The 27843-nt window shown below is 34.7% G+C and overlaps 2 protein-coding genes across 8 annotated transcripts; one reads left to right on the forward strand and one right to left on the reverse strand.

The window, feature by feature from the left end:
• Nucleotides 1-3841: 3841 nt before the first annotated feature.
• On the reverse strand, nucleotides 3842-15045 carry LOC144978186 (uncharacterized). The gene is made up of 3 exons (XM_078923919.1): nucleotides 14874-15045; nucleotides 4588-7258; nucleotides 3842-4470 (listed from the first exon to the last, which is right to left on the reverse strand). The coding sequence occupies exon 2, from the start codon at nucleotides 7174-7176 to the stop codon at nucleotides 6043-6045; it is 1134 nt and encodes a 377-aa protein (XP_078780045.1). The 5' UTR covers nucleotides 7177-7258; nucleotides 14874-15045; the 3' UTR covers nucleotides 3842-4470; nucleotides 4588-6042.
• Nucleotides 14866-27801, forward strand: LOC144978185 (ferredoxin-fold anticodon-binding domain-containing protein 1 homolog). 7 transcript variants are annotated; one of them, XM_078923918.1, is made up of 6 exons: nucleotides 14866-14944; nucleotides 17700-17956; nucleotides 19689-19842; nucleotides 21863-22066; nucleotides 23382-23537; nucleotides 25808-27801. In XM_078923918.1, exons 2-6 carry the CDS (start codon nucleotides 17767-17769, stop codon nucleotides 27507-27509), a joined length of 2406 nt encoding a protein of 801 aa, XP_078780044.1. In that variant the 5' UTR covers nucleotides 14866-14944; nucleotides 17700-17766; the 3' UTR covers nucleotides 27510-27801. The 7 variants fall into 7 exon arrangements, with proteins under 7 accessions (XP_078780044.1, XP_078780040.1, XP_078780038.1 ...); XM_078923914.1 differs by lacking the exon at nucleotides 14866-14944 and adding an exon at nucleotides 15326-15475; XM_078923912.1 differs by lacking the exon at nucleotides 14866-14944 and adding an exon at nucleotides 15326-15426.
• Nucleotides 27802-27843: the final 42 nt, after the last annotated feature.

Consider the following 27843-nt stretch of genomic DNA (forward strand, 5'->3'; position numbering starts at 1 on the left):
AAATGATTGATAAGTACAGATAGGAATTTATTGAAAAAAGTATACCATAAACAGGACTCTTTGTTAATTAAACCTCAAAAATAAATTTCATACTTAATGCTATCTCTTTCGTTAAATATTTACAATATTGCATGCATCTCAATCACAAAAACTAAGGGCGGGTACTTTTCCTTTTTTATTTTTTTGAAGAGATAACAAAAGAACAGACACAAACACACATACATAAACATCCATTCCTACACAAAAAATTATGACCAGCTGAAAATGTAGCATAGCGGCCAACTTTTTAAAGGCTGGAATATAAAAAAATATCACTGATTTGCATTGCGGCCGCAAAATCTGCAATTTTTGGCAAATTTTCGAGATTTTGGAAAGAAAAAAAAAACAAAAAAAAAAACAAAAATTTTTAATGGCCAAAAAAAAAAAACAATTTTTTTAAAAGACGAATTTTTTTCTTCTTCTAATTTCATAGCTCATGCAGAACGTGAAAGATAAATAATCAAGAGTAGTTTCTTTTTTACTATCCCATTCTCCTCCTTTTTACTGGCACTGATATGACCTTACATTTGTTGCAAGCACCATGAAACCTTTAACAACAAATACCTTTCTCTTTCATGAACTAATTGTTAGGAAAATTAATCGCAAATTTTGCTGTTTTTAGCTTGCAAAATTTGTGATCTTTTTTTTTTTTTGCAAAAAACCGCCATGTCAGAAAGAGCTTAATGGGACATCCTAATGCACAATACCGTCATGACCCAGAATAGCAGTATGTTTGGACTATTGTATAATATAATCTAGATTTAGAGCTTTTTCAGTACCTTGTTCTAATTTGCTAGTCAAAAAAAAAAAATAATCCTGGGACATGCAAGGGACATTTCCCCATACATTTAATGTCCAATTTTTTTTTTCCTTTAAATTTTTTTTCAAAGATTGCCAAATCGCGACAGTTCCAAATTTACCAGAACAGTTGGCTGCTCGATGTTGTAGTAATATCTAACAAAGAATCAAGACATTTCTCTTCTGTTTACCTCGATGCAATTTTCAGACATTCTGAGATTATATGTCATCTTTAAAGGGTTTTATAATGGTGTTTGTAATGATTTTTGGTCATATCAACGCGAGTAAATAGGAAGAAAATTGGGATAATCGAGAAATTCAATTAAAAGCGCCCAAGAGAAAGTATGATAAAGGGAATTGGTTCAAAACATACGATCAGTGTACTTAGTTTGATATCACCTAAAAGTCTCATCCAAATACACTCAAAATATTTACAAAACAAAAACAATAACAATGCACAACAGAGAGATGATTTACAAGGAAAAAAATATATCTCCCAAAACAAACACTATGTATTTGACAGTTTCATCTTCGGTTAAGGATTTCAGCCAGGGCTAGGACAAAGACAGAAAGCTACCTGAAAAAGGAAATATAGGGAAATAGAAGATCCCCCACCCCCCTTTCACACCATGGGGAGATCAAGTAAGGCATTTCTTTTTCTTTTCTTTGTTTTCTAAGCATTCTAGAATGAAGACCACAATAAATTTGAGCGCTCCTCACCAAAATGCAGAAATTATCGCCCATTCAAAGTCCTCAGCTTCCAGCAGTAACAGTTGCTGTCATCCTTCTTTAAACACAACAATGAATTATTTCAACAGAATTTTCCTTTGTGGTTTAAAATAGTTTTGTTTGTTTGTTTGTTTTTAAGGGTTTTTCCACGCTTACAACACATTTAGGTCATTTCAGCGCCAGTAAATAGGAATTAAATGGGAAAGTAAAAATTCTAGAATTACAATTAAAGCACTCAAGAAAAGTTAAGACAAAGGGGAATTGGTTCATATAGGAAACAGATGTATATTCCAAGAGCAAAAGTCAAAGTCCCAATTTGAGATCACCTAAAAGTCTAATCCAGACACAAGCACAGGCCCCCCACTGAGAGGCATACACTAAAATGTTTACAAATCAAACATCACATGTAAACAAACATAATACAGTGCATAACAGAGAGATGATTTACAAGGGAAAAAAAAATCATCTCCCAAAACCTTAACTATACATTTGACTGTTTCCCTCTCAGCCAGGGTATCTGGCTAGAACAAAACCCAAGTAATCTCATTTCAAGACGAAGACAGAAAGCATGTTGGAAAACAGATACAGGGGGATAGAAGACACAGTAAGTACCTCCCTGCCCACTATGGGAGGTCATGAACCCCACCCAATTGTCACTCTATCCAAGTCATCCATATCTATTTGTCATGACAACCAATTCTTATACTTTAAAAAAAATATTTAGATTGTTCGCATTAATTTCACTTTTTGGCTATTAGACACTTAGTCGATGTGACAATCATGAAAGAGTTCTGTCTTGTCCGCAACAACAAAAAAATCAATTTTATTCAATCGGTTAATGTTTTGAAGAACAGCCAGCATACAATCAGAGCCTAGAACAAGACGGTTCATTGGCATCAGATGATGAAGGCTGCAAAAATTCTCGTATTTGGCCTGCAAGGCAAATTCAAATTATAACATAATGATTGGTTTTTATCTTCTTCTTTGCTTTGCAAGCCACAATTTGAAATTCATTGATTAAAACGGACATGATAGGTTGAAGATGTTCTAAACGACAGAATGATTCTAATAGGACGTACAAAGTACTTGAAGGCACGTTTTACCAATATATATATATTATATATATATATATATATATATATATATATATATATATATATATATATATATATATATATATATTATATATATATATATATATACTACAAACACAAATATCCATCACATTTTTCTTCTTAAACATCAGACAGTCAACTGTACCAACCACCATAAGGTTTAAACTTAAACAACTACCAAAAAACTATATTATATGCATTTAAGGATTCGTATGATTAATAATGAGGAATGAATTAAATGAATTTACCTTATACAACATCTTTAACATAACAACGATCATCAATTTTAAGATAATAATGACTAGAGTAAGAGATAATGCAATGAAACCATGTGATCAAGTTACTCAATGGCACACAGAGATAAATGTGTTTGATTACTATCTCATATTTCATATGGTATAAATAAAAATGACTCTTGAACAAACGACTATATACTTTATTTATCTATCTACAATTCAAATATAACTTCTTTTATGGAGATTTACAACATTTACTAGGATAAACCCCCCCCCCCCCTCCTCCTCTATGCATAGTTATATAACAATAATTTTTTTTTAATTTAAAAAGATATCAAAGTGCAACACATTTAATCTTCAAATTTCACTATTCTCAGACAATATATAATAGTATTCTGATGGCTAAATTCCACATATCGATCTCATTATCAACCATCAGTGTACGCTGAGAGCCAAACACACATGACACTCGCCTTGGTGGAAACTAGACAATGATTCAGATATACGAGTATATGAGGAATCAGCAGTAATGTAATGGCTTTTACTTTGACTAAAGAGACTTGCTTTGTTGCTGCTGTTTATATTTGTAAAATATTCATTATAGTAATCTTAATAATAATAATAATAATAATAATAATAATAATAATAATAATAATAATAATAACAGCAACAACATTAACAATAATAAAAATAATAATAATTAATATTAATTCATTTATTTATGTTTTCAACGACTTTCCTGCCTGTGGTATGGCTCTAAATGACAACATTTATATATATATATCCTAATACAAAAAAATAAAACATTTATTTATCATGACAGTCATTAAAAAAGCATAGCTAAGGATAAAAAGAAATTATTATAGATTGAAGAGCATCACTGCTAATGAATCATAGTATTTCCTTCTGTTTCATTTCATATTATTTCTTTATTTCTTTTTATAAAAAATTATCTGAACTTTTAAAACTCATGTCTTTTAGTTTTAGCAGTTGTGTAAATGCGTAAATAGTGCATGCATGTAAGATCAAGCCAGAATGAAAAAGAGTGAAGTTTCTTTTCATTTTTTATTGGATTGGGGGGGGGGGGTGGACTGAAAAGATATAAAATAGTTGCATGCACCATTAATCTCTTGTGGGCCAAAAAATAATTTAACATATAAAAATAAATATATAAACAATATGAAACATAAGATAAGGAAATAATTAAGATTCTGAGCACCTTTTATTTTGGCTTAGCACTTTAGGTGTTCTACCTTTATGGCATTGTGGTAAAATGTCAAAGGTCATGGTCACAAAAGAATATCCATATATTGTTAATTGTGCCTGAACTGAACAACTATTTATCAAGGCAAACATTTAAAGAATAGAAAAATTTTTTTAACCCCCCAAAAAACAAACACAGAAAGCGCTTTTTCATCACTTCCAATTGATCATTTCATAAGTTGATGACCACTTTGATATTATGCAAATCTAATTCAAAGTAAAATAATCCGAAAAGTGTGGTATAGAAAGTGCAAGATTTAAATCAAAAGCACAGCGATCACAAATTGTAGCTATTAAGAAATAGATTGATACAAAGGAAAGTAATAGTGTTCAAAAGACTTCATGCATTACTGATAATTAACACTGTTACATAACATGACAAACACTATAGCGATCACAAATTGTACCTATTAAGAAATAGATTGATACAAAGGAAAGTAATAGTGTTCAAAAGACTTCATGCATTACTGATAATTAACACTGTTACATAACATGACAAACACTATCTCCAAGATCTTAAAGATAAATACTGAATTCATCGGGGTCTTTATGAACTATTAACATATTTTTAAAAACTACAGTCATTATGACATATGTGGACTTGTATAGAAGATGTATTAATTTTCATAGACAGTAGATATTTACTCACTATAATTATGGATTTCAATCATAACATTACCGTAACATGACATAACATTTTATTAAATTTCTTAATACTTGAAACATTTGCAAGGGACTGGCACATGCAGATAATAATATTGATTATATTGATGCTTCAGACACAAACAATTCAACTCCAAGAATTTGCAGTTTTCTAACATAGGGCCAAGATCACTATTCAACCAATGATGTATTATGTCTATAAATGTTTGGAAAACAACCATCCAATGAAAATGCTTAAATTCAGTCATGTCAAAAAAAACTATATTTCCATTGGACCGTTTAATTATCATTAGATTTCTAAAAAAGTCCCTTTTGCATAGTTTAGGTTTCTCGAGTTGAATGATTTGCAACCAAAACCGTTGATTTACAATTAAAATAAATCATATTCTCTCTGATAAAGGCATTGAGCTAAAATTTAATTTTAAACAGGAGACAGATTGCTGGTAGGGGGAGGGACAAGACATGTGTTAGTAAACATGAATGCTGTTACTCCGGTTCAGTTAAATTTCTTATTCGTCTTTATGATAAAATAGAGGGGGGAAAATTAGATAGTGAAAGATCCGGGTCAATGTAAAGGAAAGATTTTTGTATGCTAAAACCTGAATTCTATTGAAAGTCTAGAGCACAATATCTCTTTCAGGACATTTAGAACAATGGGCATCTACCCTTAATTATTTTCTTGCTTCACAGTTTGAGCTACTTATGCATCCTGTCCTCACACTGAGAGGAATATTTTTAAAAATAAATAATGCAATGTAAACAAAATAAAATAAATAACATTTAAATTTAGTTTTGAATGGGACTAGATGTAATAAGTAGCATGATAATGAGGACATTTCATAATCAAAGTCAAATGTAAACTTGTCATTTTGTGGAGACTCTAATGCATCACCACCGAAAACAATTTGTAAAAAAATTCTTTAATGAGATAAATTAGGATTGTGCAAACGTGTCTCTCTCTCTCTCTCTCTCTCTCTCTCTCTCTCTCTCTCTCTCTAAATATATGCTACATAAGTCACCTTCTCTCTTCCTTTTCTTTCAGTTTTCAGGACTATCTTGTACCTTCTCTTTAAAAAAAAAAATAAAAAGAAGACTACACAAAAATCTGTCAAAAGTGTCAACATTTTTTTGAAGTTTCAGTACAAAATAATGTATTCATTTAGTTAGGGGTTCTAATTATAATAATAGATCATCGTGATCTATATGGCTTTTGAACTGTCTTCCCTACTGACCGGTTTATAACTCAAACTCCGTTTACAACAAAAGACAATAATGGCTACAACAATGACAAAAGCTACAGCAGCTATGGTGTAAATTATCCACTTGTCTGCCAGACTTGAATCTTTAGATTTATCTGTTCTGTACAAGCTGCTCACTTTTGCAAGCAAACTGTCCTTAGTTCCCTCATAATCCATAACGACATATCGAAAATCCTTGAAGGGTTCAATCGTAGAATTGGATAAGATATTCTCATCCCGCCAAAAAATAACTGTAACAAAATTACGAGTACGTTCAGCGCACCAGACATGAATGTCTTTAGCTTCTGTTTGGTTACATGTCATACTGTACACAAAGTATTTCTCATCCAAGTCAAAATCCGCGGTGGAAATGACAAATTTCCAGTTACTGTTGCATGTGATATCATCCGATGGAACATAAGCAAAACAGATGCTCTTGTTATGATTTTGTTCCATTTTATCAAAGCGAATGCCGCATTCTGAGGTCAAAATTGTGGTGGGCATTCCATCAAACTGAGGTCTGTTCCATAAAGTAACCATACTATTTTCTAGATAGTAAGTATGATCGCAGTAGCTTCCATCCAAATACAGAGCTCTGTCCTTGCTTTCAATATCTAGTACTTTAAATTCAATGTTCACTTTCCTAATATGAGCGCTCTCTGTCTTTCGTATTCTTCTCAAAAACAAAGTGATGTATTGACCTTTGGAGCAGTACTCTTTGAGAGACCACGAGTGGGTGAAGGGTTTTAAATCATCAATCAGTTTGTCATCAGACTCTCCCAAACCATCTTTTGCTTCGAGTTGCGCATTAGGGTCGGTGATTGTTCCTTCATGACCGACAAGCACCAAACAAATGTGGCCGTATTCCCTTACAGAGTGAAAGCTCATTTCACAATCCATAAAACTGTGCGATTTTGTGTTTGGCGAAGCGTCCGGTTTTACAATGTAGTCTTTAAACAGACTGACTGGAAACACCTCGTGACGATTGCAGTGCTGAAACGAGTTGAGATAAACATAGTCTGTCTTGCCATCAACGACATCAATAGCAAATATACCCAACTTAAAGACGAATATAAAGTATAGAAAAGGTCGCATCTTGATTGGTAATGATGAGATTCTTTCTGGACTTGTTTGATGGAACTAGTAATGTGAACAAGACAAATATTTGAACTATAACCTGTGAAAAAGAAAAGAAAAATGAAAATTTAATGATTTAAGAAGATGGTGGAGGTGAAGTAAAGATTTTAAAAATGCAGAAATGAGTCTGGATCATTACGAGATAATAATGAACATGATACCATAAGAAACTCATTTAAACAGAGTTTATATCCAGTGTACCATGTGTTGTTTTGTACTAGTTTTATACAAGGCTTTTCCATTATCACCTTTTAAGTAGTAGAAAAAAAACACACACAACAAACTTGAGTATTTAATAGCACAATACCCACTAAACGTAATCAAAGCGCTTTGGAGTCCCTAGCCATAAATAACAATGTGTAATTGAATGTAAGCTTCAATATAATTATGAGAACAGATATGGACGTTTTAAGTTTCCCCTTTATCACCAAACAGGATGAATGAAACACTACAGATGAATGAGATAATGTGGTAGTTACGTTGTTTAGATGAATAAACAAAACAATGTTTTCATCTTAACAACGCCATCTTATTCATCTTAACAATGCCACTACCACATTATCTCATTCATCTGTAGTGTTTCATTCATCCTCTTTGTTGATAAAGGGGAAACCCGAAACGTCCATTTCATCTGTTTTCGTAATTAAATTGAAGCTTACATTCAATTTCACATTGATATTTATTCTTTGGAGCTTCAAGCAGCAACATTTCCACTCGCCAACAGCAACACATTACATTTAGTCTTAGGACAAGACATGTAGACCCACCCATTATCACTAAAAATTAGTAGATTTACGAATTATTGGCTCCAATTTCAGAACGCTCTAAGTCATTAAAACTTATTGGAAATGAAATTTGATGTCAGACTACATAATTTACGGATTTTGAAGTGTTATTCAATTCTTGTGAGGGTCAATTGGATTCAATAGTCTGATGTCACGTCGCCCAGCAACGGCGGCCATCTTGGTTCTAAACAAAGAAAATCATTACTTTTTATTCTTCATGCTGGCTAGAACTTTTCATTCCCTTTTCATATGCCTTTTGATCAGAATGTGTAAAAGTCAAAACATGATCAAATTTATGTGTTTTTTTTTTCTCTGGATACGTTTTTATGCTCGCCGGAGAAATATTTCATACGGGCGTCCGCCATTGTTCCGATAGTTTAGAGCCAGTGTTACTAAGTTACCATGCGTCATTAGGATATGAAGTGAGTAGAAAAGTGCCAGAAGACAATAGAGAATAAAAAATTTTTTCGCGGCGGTGGTGGGGTTTGAACCTGCGACCTTATTGGTACGACAACTCCGCCTGGCAGGTGAGAGCGTGGCTCTACCGTGTGAGCTATCCACGAACACAAAAATATTCGTTTCAAACCCAAAGTCATTTCTAGATCCCTCTCTCACCCACTTCTTGAGACCGCCGATTCGTTCACCACCATCGCGAAGTAATTTTGACCAGCAGTTAAGCTTAATAGCCAATATTCTCATCACAAATATATAACACAGAAACGATTGAGACATTGAGTATGCTCCGGTGTATGGGGTGAATTTTTAATTCAGAAAAGTGAGTGGAGCAGGCACTTATGTTGGTAACAACAAGATATGAAGTGAGTAGAAAAGTGCCAGAAGTCTACTCACTTCATATCTTGTTGTTACCAACATAAGTGCCTGCTCCACTCACTTTTCTGAATTAAAAATTCACCCCATACACCGGAGCATACTCAATGTCTCAATCGTTTCTGTGTTATATGTTTGTGATGAGAATATTGGCTATTAAGCTTAACTGCTGGTCAAAATTACTTCGCGATGGTGGTGAACGAATCGGCGGTCTCAAGAAGTGGGTGAGAGAGGGATCTAGAAATGACTTTGGGTTTGAAACGAATATTTTTGTGTTCGTGGATAGCTCACACGGTAGAGCCACGCTCTCACCTGCCAGGCGGAGTTGTCGTACCAATAAGGTCGCAGGTTCAAACCCCACCACCGCCGCGAAAAATTTTTTTATTCTCTATTGTCTTCTGGCACTTTTCTATTCACTTCATATCTTGTTGTTACCAACATAAGTGCCTGCTCCACTCACTTTTCTGAATTAAAACATGCGTCATTAGGAAGGAAGTGACGGTACGACTATTGAATCCTATTGTTGATTTAAAATATAATTATAGCTACTACAAGTTTTTTCTCCTAAAAATTACCAATTTTTGAGTGACACCTGTAAGGTGCAATATTACAAATTTTTTTTCCCAAAAGAGACAATGCTGTTGATAACCAAGTACCCATTTTACACCCGAGTTCAGTGAGAGAATGTAAGTCAATATGTCTCAGAAAGTTGTGACAACCATATTAATAATTCAGAAGAGCAACCACAACTCTTGTCTCCTATTCCTTAAATGCCACAAAGAGAACACTTGTATAATAATAATAATAATAATAATAATAATAATAATAATAATAATAATAATAATAATAATAATAATAATAATAATAATAATAATAATAATAATAATAATAATAATAATAATAATAATAATAATAATAATAATAGACTCTTATAGAGCGTACAGTATCCTCAACACTGAGGCTCTTAGCACTTAAGTTTCCAGCTCAACAATAATACAAAAAGCAAACATAGAGACTTGAGCCAGGCTCTTAGAGTATTAGTGCAATGCCGTAACATCTTAACCATCTACAGTTACAGGAACTTAAGATAATAAGTGTAATGTACATTAAAAATATAAGCACAACTGTTCTTATTAACCCTATTAAGACTAGAGGTAATAACAGTAAAACAGTTCCTAATCTGATTATAATCTCATTACATTCTTGATTCTGGTAATGACTGCAGACATTCTATATGTATGAGATCAGGGAACAACAACAAACAAACAAACAAACAAACAACAACAAAATCTGGATTGCTTGGTTTCTTCAATCTTTTAATTATCCGAAATCAATACGGTGGTGACAAGAGGATGATGATGACTGGAGGAAGAGTAATTTCTTTCCGCTATGAACATCTAATGTAATATTTCCTTTCTTAGGGGAATCGTTGATCATTATCCCTATTATCCATTCATCATCATCATCATTATTATCACTATCATTATTATTATAATTATTATAATTATTTCTATTATTATTACTAGTACTATTATTATTACTATTACTATTATAACCATTATCAATTACCACTACTAACATGGGTGCTGTTACCAGTATTGTTTTTGTTTTTTAATTGAACCTGATCATCGATATTTCTTAACAGTTAGGTAGCCAGACGTTGTGTTTTACATACACTCACACTAACACACACACTTGTGCAAGTGCACAGATATACAGATGTGTAATTTTCCTGCAAGAATGGTCCTCTGTATATATTTTCCAATCTTGGGGATTTCTCCATTGGTATCAAATGGACACTCTTTCAGTGGATTGACCGAATCAGGGATCCCACTCGAACCAGTGAAAATTTTCAGAATTTTTGCCTCCAGTATCAAACCCCATTATTATTATTATTATTATTATTATTATTATTATTATTATTATTATTATTATTATTATTATTATTATTATTATTATTATTGTTGTTGTTGTTGTTATAGTTATTACCATTACTACTACTAATATGGGTGCTGTTACTGGAAATGTATTTGGTATTGCTATTTTTATTGAACCAGATCATCAATATTTCTTAACAATAAGTAAACAGGACTTAATCTTTCACAAAATATCACCCAGAAACCAAAACAAAAAAAACAGAAAAAAAACGACACCCATATTTCAAACCACATCATTGAGCCATCCAGTTACCATTTATTGAATATTGATCGACTATGACTGCTGCTTAAACAGAATTAGAATCTACAAAATGCTGACTTTATTTTTTACTTCAAGAAGGATTCATTACCATAGCACACCGATTCAGTCCAAAGTCCAAGCCACTACTGTTGCTGCTTCGTTCTTGTTTCATTTAAAGGGTTTTATGGCGCTTGCAACACATTAAGGTTATATCAGCGCCAGTAAAAAGGAAGAAAATGGGTTAGTAAAAAGTTCTAGAATTACAATTAAAGAACTCAAGAAAAGGTAAGACAAAGGGGAATTGGTAAATAGGAAACAGATGTAGATTCAAAGATAACACGATCAAAGCACTTAGTTTGAGATCACCTAAACGTCGCCTCCAGACACAAGCACAGGTCCCTACTAAGAGGACTACACTCAAATGTTCACAAATCATATATAATATGTAAGTAAAACATAATACAGTGCATAACGAGAGATTATTTACAGCCAAAAAAACACCATCTCCCAAAAAATAACTATACATTTGGCTGTTTCCCCCCCCCCCCCCCCCCCCCCCCCCCCCCCAATCAGGGTATCTGGCCAGGGCCTGGACAAAACCAATTAATCCCAATCCGAGACAAAGACAGGGGGATAGAAGACACAGTAAGTACCTCCCCTGTTGCTGCTTCAGTGTGAAGGTAAAAGAAACATTCTGATTCTGTAGATGTCAATTGTTTTAGCGTTTACATTTCTAGAAGTTTAATAACAATTCAGAGCTACTATCAGTAATATGTAAATCCCTAAATTCACAATGGAGTGAATTCCACATCCAACTCACAATACGCTTCAACAGTCGTAACATCACTTCTCTCGTAATGACGTATGGTAACTTAGTAACTGGCTTTAAACTATCGGAACAATGGCGGACGCCCTTATGAAATATTTCTCCGACAAGCATAAAAGCGTATCCAAAGGAGAAAAAAAAAAGTAATTATAAATCTGATCATGTATTGACTTTTACACATACTGATCACAAGACATATGAAAAGTTCTAGCCAGCATGAAGAATAAAAAGTACTGATTTTCTTTGGTTAGAACCACGATAACCGCCGTTGCTGGGCGACGTGACATCAGACTATTGAATTCAAATGGAAAGATTGAATGCAGATGTGTATAAGAACGATAATAATAATAATAATAATAATAATAATAATAACAACTAATAATAATAACAACAAAAATAACAACAACAACAATATTTCTTATTATCAATGCCGCCTGTCGAAACCGCTAAGCGATTTACATCACATAATACTTTCAAATATCACATGTAAAACACCCCCAAACACACATACACACACACGCACACACACACACTTGTGCATGTACTGATATCATGATGTGCATGTATTTATATTCAAGAATGGTACGCTGTATATATTTTCCAATCTTGGGGATTTCTCCATTGGTATCAAATGGACACTCTTTCAAATCAGGGAGGCCACTTGAGGAAGATGATGATGATCATACAGTAGTGATAGTGGTGGTGGAAGTAGTAGATAATGATGATGATGATGATGATGTTTGAGGTGGTGGTGGATATTGTGGTGATGATGATAATGATAATGGTGGTGGTGGTAATGATGATGGTGAAGTTATGTTTATGATTATGATGTTGATGATGAAGGTGGTGATAGTGATGACGACGGTGGTAGTAATGGTGATGATGATGATGAAAATAAAGATGGTGGTGCTGGTTAATAATGATGATGATGATGATAATAATAAATTGCAACCAAAATAGGGAAAACAGCCATAGCTGGTAATTAGGGAAATCAGGAAAGAGAAAAAGTATTGAGAATTTTCCTATAAAACTAGGGGGATTGACAGGTCTGTTAATGTCATGTTACATTACACATAATAACCAACAAGTCTCCATCATCAAAGTATTTTTGACCTGTGGTGAGAGCACAGCAAATCTTTGCTACACCTAGTTAAAAGTAGACATTTAACTGGACACCGGGACAGCTCAGTGTCCATGACACCCTTGCTGCAAAACGATACACAGAGTATTGAATTGAACTGTATCACTTTCAAACAAAAAGTAAACAACAAAATAAAGCTTATAACCTATCAACATTGAAAATGCCTGCTTTGCCTAAAGTTTAAAACAATTAATTGTGACTAATACTCCACAACAAGATCTCGACAGCCTCAAAACTCTTGCCCAGGACCGTGACCAATGGAAACAATTAACAACATGTATGGAGAGAGCAGATATACTCATCGACTATGACTGAATCACACAATTCTCAGCAAGCATCATTCCGACTACAAGGCTTACTACTACTACTACTAATACTCCAATTATTATGCTAGCCATTCTTATAACACATATTGCTCAATGGACACTTATCTATGATACAGTGCCATTTGTTGTGTATCGATTTTCATCAAACACTTGCTTCTATGAGTCTATTCATTTCACGGCACATGTTTCGTTTCGCATAAGACTAAGACACTCAATTTCCTGATGTCTTGGTTTGAATTGAAATTGAACGAGAAATTGAAATAATTCACCAACTGAACAGGAAGTTTTCATTTTACCATGAGTTAGATTAGTTAATGTGCAAAGGAGAGGGCATGAAGGGAAGATAAAAGAAACGGTGGGTCATCTAAAGACAGACGTACAAATAATAAAATAATAATAATAACAATAATAATAATAATAATAATAATAATAATAATAATAATAATAATAATAATAATAATAATAATAATAATAATATAATATATTTTATTTTATTCACCAAAAAATGGAAATTCGTTTACAGTACCGACATGGCATGCATAAAAATGTATAAATATAAGTTAATAATTTATGGCGACGATCCTATGTAGATGAAAGACAGGTTCCAGGTAGAAGTGTCACAGAGGATGCAGTAATTTAACCCCTTAACAATCACACATATATTTTGTTTTCAAATAATAGTTTCCCTTTATATTATTTCTAATGCAGAATAAACCATTTCCACCATGAGAGCAGTAAGAATATCGTGACTTGGGCTTCAATTAAACTATAATTGCATTGCTGTTACTTGTCATTTGATGAAAACCGTAAGATCGTCTATTACTTCCGAGTATAAGTAAGATTGAATATTGCCTTTGAAAAGTTAAATTGTTGGGGTCTTTTTTTTTTTTTTTTTGTTAAACAGCTTACCGTTTCCCTTTTTTCTGACTGGCAAGCGATTCACTGTAATACACCTGCATGCATACACACACAAAATAAGATAGCTAAACAAGAAAGTATATCCACTGACTCACCTAAAAGTCTTTATCCTTATTTTGTATGTATCTAATACTAATACTAATAAACTGGCAGTCACACAAACTCTTTAATTTTGTTTCCCTTTTAGTGAAGTCAACCAACTTATTCTCTACCTATCCATCTATTTTTCAATTCAAACGCAATTCATTCAGTCACAATAATAGTTGCAAAATAACAAGTGCTACTACAATAAAACAATGTATCCCAATGAACAATCTACTAAAACTCTAAGTAATTAAAAATGAAATAAAATAAATCACCTCACTCATACTTATTTGTCTCATAAATAAAGTAATAAAGGCAAAGGCCATATGGATTAAAAATAGGTACGACGGATTTTCTAGTTAAGTTGTGCACGCGGACCATCATAAATCAATTAGTCACACGATTTCCATCACAAGTTAAGGAGAGAAAATTGGTACTTTTAATCTATCTAGAAGTTAAGTTATAAATAGGATGTAAAAAAAAAAATGAGTATGAGTATGAGCAATTTGAGTATTATGACAATTATAGACCAACTTCCTCATTAAATCTTTTCATTTAAACACACTCACGTTGACACTGTAGTGGAAGGTCCGTTAGTCGTTAGCTTGTCAAAATGCCATCGTTCATATCGCCTTCCTGGGTAGTTAATTATATAATTATATCTTGCTCCACTTATTTCGCACCAAAGGCAGGATCGTAGATGAGTGCTAATGTCTAACGTAAAAAATATGGAAAATGTCCAAATGGCCTTGACCAGCTATGAAAAAGTTCATACAATTTGTCAGATTGTAAAAGTGATTGTAATCATAATATATATTTATGTAATTTGGTGTTAAATGTTGATTTATTATAAATACATATACCAAAATCATATAATATATTTGTGATCGTATTGCAGCTAAAATTTCCTGATGGTAGAATATGTTGTCCTTTTCAAAAATAAGTTTGGTTGAGAGAAACAAAAATAGTTGAAATTATCTAATACACCAGCTAACTGAACATTGAAAGTAAAAGTAAAACTCTTCTCGGAAATCGTGCCGAAATAGGAATTCTTTCATTGAGGCTACCAGACTCTCTGAAGCTAGGTACACCCCTACTGAGGCCACAGAGTGCGAGGCGAGAGTGAGGGGGAAAAAGGGACAGGGACATACAAATTGGCAAATTAAAATAAGTGCATCTAAAAACAGTAAAATGCTTTTGGTCTTTGACTTCTCATAACACTGATTGATTGAAGGTGAACAGACAGCATTGAGGTCTTACACGCTGACTGACAGACAGTATTCAGTTTCCCGTTATAAAAATCCATTATGTTTTGTCAACAACGGGTGAAGTTTTTATGCACCACCGCCTCCGTTCCGTTCGAGGTGTAAGGCCTAAAATAACACCATTTTTATGCACCTCCGTTGGAGGTGCAGGTTAACACGCCGTTTTTATGCACCGCCATGTGAGTGTAGACGTGCGGTGTAAAAGTAGACCCACAGAAATAGAGGCTTCTCTTCTGTTTTTATTTCTGTGAAAAGACAATTAACGTCCATGAATATGAGTTTTAGATTGTAATGTAATTGTAGAGTCTAGAATAGAGTTTATCACACTGTTTTGCGATTGCCGGTGAACTTCATATTATGATAGTAATTAAATAATAATTTTAAAAGATCACGGTACACAATGACCAAAAATATAAATAGATAGATAAATATTTTTTTAAATTTAAAATAGAAGTTTTGTAAAAGTAAAACATAATACAAAGTTTGTTAAAAACGACAAAAAAATGTGGTTAACGAATACTGATGATAATCAAATGCTTACAACTCAATGCTGTAACCAGTCAGTACTTATTAGGTACATTTTACACCTAAGTCTAAGTATACTAAAAGAATACAATTAATAGCCTTACTTATATATTCAAGGACTTAATTTGCACCACCTAGAGTGGGACTTGAACCAGGGACCTATTTGTCTGAAAGCAAATAATAATAATAATAATAATAAATCTTTATTGTCCTCAAAAAGTGGCAATTTGTCATTTGGTTACACATTTATAACAATACAATATTGACATAGACACACTCACACAGATGCACACTAGTCACATCGTAGTCATCGGGGAAAAAAATCAAAATGCCATACAGCAAGCCAACAAAGCTGTACAGTATATTAATCTAGACAAAACTAGTGACTTACACAGTTCTAGTTTCACTTGAAAGCTTGTCTGACCTCATCTTTTTCAATCCGTGGTCTTTCTGATTCTTGCCTTTATCTCATGATATTCTTGTTTCATCAGTTTGGAGCTAATAAAAACTTGAGTTTATATTGAGAGTGCAATATCCACTAAACATGCTCAAAGCACTTTACAAAGGGTCCTGACCAACAGCAACTTGTAACATGAAGAACGAGACATGATGCTTGTTAGGCAATATTACAATTTTTTTCGGTCAGACACAACACTGTTAACGGCCAGGTACTCATTTTACACCTAAGTACAGTGAGAGAATGTGAGTAAAGATCCTTTTCCAAGGACTCAACTATGCGCTGAGCGAGGCTCGAACCCAGGACCTTCTGATCCAAAAGCGAGTGTCATACATCGCCGCACATAATCATAGAATTCTCACACATAGTTCTTGTCCACACACGTGTAGTCTACAGTTTTGCTTGGAAATAAGATGTATGCCTATAACTAAATAAGATCCAAGAGTTGGATCAGGTTTGACACCTTGATAGTATTGATAGTTTGCTTTCAAGAAGGGCATCTTGCATGCATCTGTTCACCCAGCTTTGATTGGGTACATTCATTGCGATAGATTAGCATCCTATCCTGTAAGGGTAGCAAGCAATTTTTCCTGCCCTTTTAATGCTACAGAAACCAGACTAAAATTCGACTTCATGGCTTCAAAAGACAAGTAATGTTTTTATAAAGAGGTTAATGGGTTATGTTTTGGCTTGAATTTGATGTGTGAATTTTGTCTGGTGATGAGGGCCAATAAGTTTTCCCTTGTTAAAAGATGGGGCTTTTTGCTTCCCCATATTAGAGATCGGATAGAGAATAAATATGTAGTCCTTCAGAGCCATTAGACCCACGGGGCTGGAGGTTACCCCGGTTTCTATGTGAAACTGACAATAACAATTGCTTGCTACTCTATTACAAAGTACTTTCCACCAGATATAACAGACCCATCTACCTTGGGCTTTAATTGCTCTGAAGGGCTATTTTTAATCTGAATTGACTGATGGATGTACATCCACAAAAGGTGGATACAAAATCGAGAGTACTCAGTACTAAGCATTGTATTAAAAATCTGTTTACAGATTAAGTTAGTGTTCGCTGTAGGCGAGGTTCATTTTACACCATCCCTAGATAATTAAGACAATTTCATTCCCTTTTCCTCTTCTTTCCATAGGTGAAACAATTTATTTAACTCGTGAAGGGCTTCACTTGCTGTGACTGGGACGCATAAATCAAGCTAGATGAAATCGACAATCATATGTGGTGGTAACATCCTGATTGTTGGCGATGGTGACTTCTCTTTTACTGTTTCCCTTGTCAAACATTCGGATGTGGTACCTGGACAGGTCTTCACCTCAAATCTTGAAACAGAAACCTCAATTTTACACCATGCACAGGCATCAGACAACATGAGGAGCTTGAAAGCTTTAGGTACGGATTCATTCTATATATGCACGGTATTCTATTTTGAAAAAAAATACAAGAAGAGAAAAAAATAAAGCAAGAGTTCGGCCACCCCCCAACTCTCTTCCATTTGTACAAGAATTTTCCTTTGTAAGAAACGTGGAGAGACAATTTGAAAGCGCCTGAATTGTGCATTGTATTTTCTAGCAAACTATATAGACCAAAATCCTATCTCCTAGAAAAGAAATCACTGGTTGTCATATTTGTTATGCTTATGTCTATATTTATCACTGACTTTTCCCAGCTAGTTTTTCATACATATCTAATATAGATTATGCCCAAGCTTATTATTCACTTTTCCTTTGCAGTCTTCAAGCTTAAAATTATTATGAGGGTAATGTAGAAAATGTGTTTCTAAAGACAAAGTGTCAAGGCTGCATTGTGACACGGTCTTGACATATTTCAGATAGCACACGGGGATGGATTTCCTTTTGCTGAATGCATAGTTTGTCATCACAACATTTTAGTAGTATTGTTGTTTTGTCTTTTTTGTTGGTGATTTTTCTTCTCTTTTTTTGTTTCTTTTTTTTTTAAATTGTATAGTGCAAACGATTATTGGCTGCTGCCAAAAATAGCAGCACAATATTTATTAACCCTTCAGTTTTGTGGATAGCATTCTTGGAATATAAAAAGCCACCTTGATAAGTTTGAAATCAATTATATGAAGGCGATTATACTTCTATTTGTAAAGATGAAGGGGGGTAATGACCTTAAATTTGTGGCAATATTGTCTTTTATCCTGACTCCATAAAAAAAAAAAGGAAAAGAAAAATAATTCTTAATCACTTAATCATAAGAGGACAAGTAAAAGTCAAGCAGTGGTAAATGTGGTCGGTGAATGCATTCACACCATCCCACACCACATTTATGTTGCATTTGTCTTCATTGTTTAAGCTGTGACTGTATAGATTGGATTGCAGACAATTTGTCGAAAATTATAGGCCCATGATAGTGAAATGAAGATAGATGAGCATGTAATTGATGAGATAACAGAGTTCTCCTGCCTTGGATCCAAAATACCAAATGACAGGAAACCAGAACATGACATCAAGCACAGAATATAAAAGGCAAACCAGGCTTTCGGCATGATGAAAAACTTTTGTGAATCGAGGCAAATTATGAGAAAGACTAAACTGAAAATATACAAAAGCAATGTCTTATGTGTACTGCTTTACGGAAGTGAAAGCTGGAAAATGACATTTTCCATAATACAGAAATTAGAAACCTTTCAAAACAAGTGTATAAAAAGAATTTTCAACATATTTTGGCCAACAAAAATAAAAACAGTGGTTCTTTAAATAAGACTGACTGAACTAGCATTGAGAGCCACATAAAAAGAACAAGGTGGCATTGACTGAGTCATGTGACCAAGTGGATGCCCTATGTGCCTCAAGGCCAGAAGAGGATTAATCTAAATACAAATTTAAATCTTAGGCCCTGGCCTGGTCTTCATGTCAGACACTGTAGGAATATTATCCTGATCATCTCGAGTATGAATGAATACCTGGCTAAGGGCTGTGAGAGGTTACTGAAGAGTGCCTGTGATGATGCATAATAGATGGCTTGTTCTCCATGGGAAAGTTAGATTTCATATGGCTTGCTTGGAGAATAAAAAGAGAAAAAAAAAGTGTTTTGTTTGTTGATATTTTAGGCAATTCAAGGAATTTTATGGAAAGCATTTTTGTTGCTCTTTTTGCAGGTGTATCTGTTTTCTTAGAAACCGATGCAACAGATTTCCACAATCACCCTCTAATCAGTAAAGAAAGTTTTGAACGAGTCATATTCAACTTTCCCCTTGCTGACAGACATAACATTAAAAAGAATAGATCACTTCTTGCTGATTTCTTTTCCAGGTAAGATTTGCCTTTTTGTTAAATTTGGGTTGGCCGATTTTGTTATTTTATAGGAGGGGGGTTGGCTTTTTTTTTTCTTATCTTAGAAATACAGATAAAGAGAAAAAGATACATAAGAAGACTTGTCTTGCATTCAATATTTTTCCAATCTGATCTGGACAAATTCAGATATTTTCACTTCAGTTTCAAATTGTTTTATTTTGTGGCTTAAATGTCTGAGGAAATTTAGTCATAATATATTATATATATATATCACCCTCTATATATATATACAGTAGAACTCGGAAATAGCGAGTTCGACGGGTTCACTCCTGATTACTCGCTATTTCCTAGTTCTCGCTATTCCCGAGTTGCCAGAAAAGGTCACTCGGCCGTACAAAAAGATGGAAAGACAATGTGTGTGTGTGTGTGTGTGTATGTGTGTTTGTGCGTGTGTACCGCAAATGACTGTGTGTGGATAAAGTGGGGTGGGGGTGGGGTTGAACACGGCCTTCGTTAACTACGTAATGATGGCCACGGGTTGAAGTTGATCCACCCCTAAAACCCACCCCTTCCATTTCCATCAAGATTTCATGTGTGTGTGTGTGTGTGTGTGTGTGTGTGTGTGTGTGTGTGTGTGTGCGAGTGTTTGTATGCACTAGGCATGTTTGATGAGGTAATCAAGCGCATCACTCAATCACTGACCCACTGAAATGATGGTTCCACGCTCCCTTCTCTCGCTGATCTTGTCGTTCGTCGCTGACCGATGCTGCTAAGTGAGGCATGTTGACATGTTGGCTGCCTGTGCTTACCTCGCGCGTCGCGTGGCACCACATTGAGTGAATAATTGACCCCCACCCCCAATACACACACACGCACACAAACACACGCACCCAACCCCCACCCAAATTTGTTTCTCCTCCTATGTACTACTACAGACTAGGCTACTATGTAATATTACTCGTAACGAGAAATAAAAAAGGAAAGAAGCTAGGCAAAAAATATTTAAATCACCCTTGTCTGTTGTTTTGCTTTACTTCGTTCGAAGTCCTAGGCTGGGGCAGGAAATGCTCGTTATTTCCGAGTTGACCTCTTTTTCATACTCGCTACTTTCATGTTAATTTTATTGACTCAAATAAGAGAAAAAAACGGGGATTTAGATTTTACTCGCTATTTCCGAGTTCTCGCTATTTCCGAGTACGTTACTTTCATGTTCTACTGTATATATATATATATATATATATATATATATAATATATATATATATATATATATATATATAAATCATATTATAATGTTATTCAAACATTTCTAAAATAAAGCCAATACGAGAATTGGTCCTTTGTTTTTACACATTACGTAATTATAGTGAAAACTTGTTATACAGCCACACTTTTGACCTGAGCAAAATCGCAGTATGGCAAATGCGTGATAAACTCAAGATTTATTGCGAAAGTGATCCAGTCCGTTCTCCAACTATGTAACGAGTAGTGGGTGTGTGATGAGGTTACACTGTACTGAGTATGTGGCTATCAGATTGAGATCATTTGTAATTTGTAACATTGTTTTGGTGTGAATCTGAATTGGTATATTGTAAAGTCCCCTTAGGGCATTAAGTATGCTTTGATAAATGTTTTGTTATAAAAGTCTTATTGATTGTTTCTTGTCATTGTGATATTATTATTATTATTGTTATTATTATTATTATGATTATTATTATTATTATTATTATTATTATTATTATTATTATTATTATTATTATTATTATTATTATAAGTAGTAGTAGTAGTAGTAGTAGTAGGAGTTGTAATAGTAATATCATCATCATCGTTATTATTATTATTACGTATTTAACGAGAGGCTTTACTGTGATTAAATCTAGGGTATTTTTATTCAATTTGTTATTCAGATTGTTATAAAAAATGCCTACACCCTCGCATTTGAAGAATAAAGGGAAAGAGGCCTTGATTACAGCCTTTTAAAATTTACCACTAAATTTATTCATTTGTCTCTCTACTGTCTATCTCACATACGAATTCAGCTGTCGGTCGATTCTAGCTCCTGGGGGTTGTGTGCTAGTGACTCTGTGCAAGGGTCAAGGAGGAACACCAGCTGATCAACCAATAAGATCATGGCATGATAGTTGGCAGGTTGTCGCTATGGCAACCAATGCCAGTTTCCTGTTACGTGAGGTGTTACCGTTCGATCCAGCTGATTTTCCAGAGTACCACAGTGTTGGATTCAGGTAGGTTTTTTATGTCTCTTTTCTCTTATGGCTGGGGGCCCTGAGCACCTCTCTCGTATACAACTGTACTTGGTTTGATTTGTTTTTTAATTACTACAAAGCTTGTTAAGCTTACATTTTGTATTTAAAAAGTAGTCTTTCAGAGCCTTTAGACTCATAGGAGCCAGAGTTTATCCTGGTTTTTATAGTATGAAATGGACAATAGCAATTGCTTGCTACCCTTTGGATAGTAGTCTATCGCAAAGTATTTTCCACCAGACTTTACAGACCCAGCTACCCATTTACTGCTGGGAGGACAGGGGGGGGGGGGGGTCAGAAAAAAATTTCGACTGCATCCGTTTTCGATCTTGGTTCCTTTGTGCGTGAAGCGAGTGCTCTACCAACTGAGCTATTGGGATCCCCACCTTTTTGTATTAGCACTCCTGAAATATCTGTCATTGCTTATGTACTTATCTAAACCTTAGTCTAAAGGACCGATATGTCTAAAGTGTTTTTCTGAAGAACATAGCATCGGGGTCACCATTTTGAAATACTTGTCCATTCATTGGTCATGACCAATACTGTTTGACTTTTCTTACAAGATGAGAGACTGCTCTGCTCAACATTCAACACTACTCAATCAAGATAAGACAAAAACATCCAAGCAAATAATACCATTTCATCCTTTTTTTTTTTCTGGTCAAATCTGAAGAAGCATTTAGAGAAAGACACTAAGAGGAGGACCATCTATAGTGCAATAAAATTGTAAACCGTTTAGAGCTTGCAATATTGAAGAACCGCTGCACAATATTGAAAACACTAAAAAAAATTTCAGAGCAGAGTTGACAAAAATAGCCCAGGAGAATAACCTTATTTATAAATATCACAATGAAAATAATTTGCAGCATATTTTATCTGAGAAAACTTTTTACTTGACAAAGAGTAAAGATAAAAATCTGAAAAGATGTTAATGAAATAGAGCCAGACAAAGCAAAAATAAACATACAAGAAAAAAAAAATTATCCCAAAAAATCAGTAAAAACGTTTACTCTTTTGAAGAAAATATGGATTAAATTGTCCTATCAAGTTCCTTTGGTGTGATAGTATCATGCCTGACTAGTAAGTAGGAGGTCTGAGGTTTGATCCCAACTTGAGGCAAGCTTTTTTTTTTTTGGGGGGGGGGGGGGGGGGGGGGTTTCTTATATTTTTGTTATTAACAAAGAGTAAATCATCCTAACAATCAACAACATTGCAAAAGAACTTTTCTTTTTCATTCTCACCTTTTCAGTTTTAAACAATATTATTATCCCTTAAAAAATTGTCTTTATTTCTTCAGATTTCAGGACAAAAGCTTTAATGTAACAGGTGCATTGACGCATGTATTCGAGGAAGGAACTTTAGTCGAGGACGGAGATGTCAAGATAAGGGGCGTGGTGCTCAGAGATGGGATATCTTATTCATGCAGCAGTTATGTAGCATCACATCTTAAACGGTATGTTGATTGATCTTCAGTATTTAGATTGAAATAGATACCACTGTTGTGAAAAAAAAATAATAATAATTAGTCCTTCAGAGCCATAAAGCCAATGGAGTTGGAATTTATTCTGGTTTCTATAACATGAGACGGACAATAGCAATTGCTTGCTACTCTATGGATAGGGCACTAATCTATCGCAAAGTACTTTCCACCAGATCTTACAGACCCAGCTACTCAATCACTGCTGGATAGACAGGAGGATCAGAAAAAAATCTTGATTTTACCCAATTTGAGCTTTGTCTCATTCCATGTGAAGCGAGTGCTCTACCAACTGAGCTATACAGACTCCCTATCACTTTTGTGAAGTGGTAACACATCTTGTTTGCCTTGAATGTAAGAGAAAGTTCCAGAGTTCTCTTTTAGCCAGTGTCGAGGGTTTTAGAAGGAGGAGGAGGTTCTGTTGGTTTACACAATGAAATGAGGATGATTCCTCCACACATAAAATCTGATTCACAACATTCACATACAGTCTTGATATTCACGTCAAGCTGCATCACCATGCAGTGCTCCACTAGATGTTCTGATTTTTCCATATTGAACGCAATTGACTGTTTGCCAATCTTCTCTCTCTCTCTCTCTCTCTCTCTCTCTCTCTCTCTCTCTCGCTCTCTCTCTCTCTCTCTCTCTCTCTCTCGCTCTCTCTCTCTCTCTCTCTCTCTCTCTCTCTCTCTCTCTCTCTCTCTCTCTGCCAGACGGAGGTTGTCATATCAATAGGATGACAAGTTTGTCTCTCAGACACTGGGATATTTTTATTCTCTGTCTTCATCTGGCACTTCTCTATACCCTTATTTCTCATCATTACCTCTGCTCTTCATCTGGCACTTTTCTATACCCTTATTCTCATCATTACCTTGTTTTCATCTGGCATTCTTTATACCCCTTATTTCTGATCATTACCTTGTTTTCATCTGGCACTTCTCTATACACCTTATTTCTCATCATTACCTTTTCATCTGCACTTCTCTATACCCTTATTTCTCATCATTACCTTGTTTTCATCTGGCACTTCTCTATACCCCTTATTTCTCATCATTACCTTTTTTTCATCTGCCACTTCTCTATACCCCTTATTTCTCATCATTACCTTTTTTTCATCTGGCATTCTCTATACCCCTTATTTCTCATCATTACCTTGTTTTCATCTGGCACTTCTCTATACCCTTATTTCTCATCATTACTTTGTTTTCATCTGGCACTTCTCTATACCCTTATTTCTCATCATTACCTTGTTTTCATCTGACACTTCTCTATACCCCTTATTTCTCATCATTACCTTGTTTTCATCTGCCTCTTTATACCCCTTATTTCTCATCATTACCTTGTCTTCATCTGCCACTTCTCTATACCCCTTATTTCTCATCATTACCTTGTCTTCATCTGGCACTTCTCTATACCCTTATTTCTCATCATTACCTTGTCTTCATCTGGCACTTCTCTATACCCTTATTTCTCATCATTACCTTGTCTTCATCTGGCACTTCTCTATACCCTTATTTCTCATCATTACCTTGTCTTCATCTGGCACTTCTCTATACCCTTATTTCTCATCATTACCTTGTCTTCATCTGCCACTTCTCTATACTCTTATTTCTCATCATTACCTTGTCTTCATCTGGCACTTCTCTATACCCTTATTTCTCATCATTACCTTGTCTTCATCTGGCATATCTCTATACCCTTATTTCTCATTATCACCAAAAACAAGTCTTTCAAAGCCATAAGACCATGGTACCAGAGTTTATCCCGGTTTCTATAACATTAAGCTGACAATAAGAATTGCTTGCTACCCTTTTAATATGATGCTAGTCTATTGCAAAGTACTTTTACACCAGGTCAATGAGAGTCAGTTACTCAATCACCACTGGGTGGACAAGGGGGTTCAGAAAAAATCTCGACTTCACACAGGATCGATTCCAGTCTCTGCGTCTGAAGCGTGTATTCTATCAACTGAGCTATAAGGACCCCCATGATTACATTACAATATGAAACATATTATGGACCTGACCATCACAGTCAGTTCTAATTTGTAATATCTATTCCTTATTTTTTTCTCCTTGAGTTGATAAATGCATTATGCATTGAAATTGAATGTTTGTGGTAGACCTTTAATTGATGATTGCACCCTGAGTTTTCATTACACATTCAGTGCTGTATATAATGTCTTTATGTAGTGATTAAGTCTTCATTTAATTTTTAGCCTTTCTACTGTTTTAATTCTTTTTCAGTAACCTGTTGGAGGAACCAAGAAACCCTCTCTGTATTTTGAAACAAAACTTGGAAGAGAGATTCAAGAATAATAGCACTACATGTGAAAGTACTTGCAGTCCGATTATTCCCTCTCACAAGTCAATGGCATATATTTGTAATGAAGATGCTGAAATAGTAGACTCAAGCTTAACTGATGATTCCACTTGTCCACCAGAAATGATGTCAGAGAAGGCTCGAAAAAACAATGAGAACTTGAAAAGAATGGCCAAAACTCAACTGGCTCATGGAGTTATGTCGGGGGTTAGTGAGATGAAGGCAGAGGGCTCCATTTGCTCTGGAAATGATGGCTCTTGTTTTCTCCCAGATAACAAAGACAACGTATACATTCTAGTGAAATCAAAAGATTCTGTGGAAACTACAAAACCTGGCAGAGGTGAAGAAGAAATGAAATTTGATTGCAGTGAAAAAGCAGAAAGTAATTCTGCTCCCAAACCTTATGATTCGCCCCGTGATTGTAGTGATTTGGAAAATAAAAATGAAGGTGATGGATTTCAAATGTGTTCACAGGCATCATTGATGAGCTTTGCCGGTGATGCTACTGAATCATCCTCATCCATTTATCATTGTCGGACATCTTTGCTTGAAAATTTACCATATCTATGCAGAGTGATCACTGATAACTCTGGGATAATGAAAGGCAGTAATTCAAATGAATCTGGTTCAATGTTAAAAGCAGTTGATGTGGAGAATGTTCCAAAATCTGAATTGGGCAGGCATGTCTCTGGGTCTCAGAACCCTCACCCTCAGCAGATTTCCTTCCCCTGTATTCTGACATCTGGTCAGTGTATGCGACCGCGTCACACTCTTCACAACTCAAGTCCAATGAAACATGAAATGCTCATCCTTCATAAAATTGACAATACCCAAACTAGCTCTGCTCAATCGACAACTCAGGTGAAAAACTCAGCTTCAGCAGAGTTGAACAAATCTCATTTTGATTTAATTTCTTCCAAGGTCATTTCCCTTCTTCAACCTCTGCATGCCTCCCTACCCGGTAGCCTCTCACTTGCAAAAATGCCTCAGGATTCTCCATCATTTTGTGTTAAAATTGAAGGGATCAATGACCCAACTGTGGTTGGACAAATTTATCTGACAAACTCAGTAAACGAATCGGATACAGTTCCGAATGATAACATCTACAGTTATTCTGATGTTGTAGGATTTGTACTCTATGCTGAATTAGAACACTGCTCTTTTCATGTAACTGTCATCGATTTACAAGCAATAGTGTGTCGGTTGTGTAAGATTGATGACTGGAGACTTCTGTGGTCTGTTAACGACAAATTTCTTAAACAATTTCAATCAACTACTACCACTACAGAATTTTCCCTTTGTCAATTTCATCCTTTTAGCCTTTACCCGATGAAATTTGTGCACGATCTCAGTTTTTGGGAACAGAAGCAGAAAATAGGCGAAGAATCAGTCTCCACTTTCGACATTTATGCCTTGTACGAAGCCATACGTACTATAGCAGGGGATTTAGTCATCAATGTCTCCTTGATCGATGTTTATGAAGATCCTGAAACGAAGCAAAGGAGTCGTTGTTACCGTCTTCACTTTCTGTCATCTGATAAATGCCTGCCTTATGTCACCTCCTGGAAGATTCAGAGTAAGATCAGAATGGAAGTAGCCAGGAGTTTAGGTGTTCAGCTAAGGTAGACTACGGCTAATAATAACCCTTGCTAATGCATATCAGTTGCAAACTTTGTTAAAATTCAAAATGTATTTGATATATTAGTAACTGGATATAATAATAATATGCAATAGCTTGATCCGTTGACATATTTACAATCTATCAATACATGATATTTTGTTTAGTAGGATTGATCAGTGGTGATTTCAGTGTTAGAGGAACAAGAAAAATAATCATGCTGATATCAGAACGAATCTCTTAAATGTTACAATGGAATAAAGTTATAAATAAATTAATTTTTTCACATTTGTACCAAAATTGTTTGAGAAATCTTGTGTCAATTGAACATTTTTTCGTGAC

This window comes from Berghia stephanieae, chromosome 8 (genome assembly GCF_034508935.2).
Source record: "Berghia stephanieae isolate SIO BIC M18660-M18661 chromosome 8, UCSD_Bste_1.3, whole genome shotgun sequence".
In the NCBI taxonomy this organism is placed as follows: domain Eukaryota; kingdom Metazoa; phylum Mollusca; class Gastropoda; order Nudibranchia; family Aeolidiidae; genus Berghia; species Berghia stephanieae.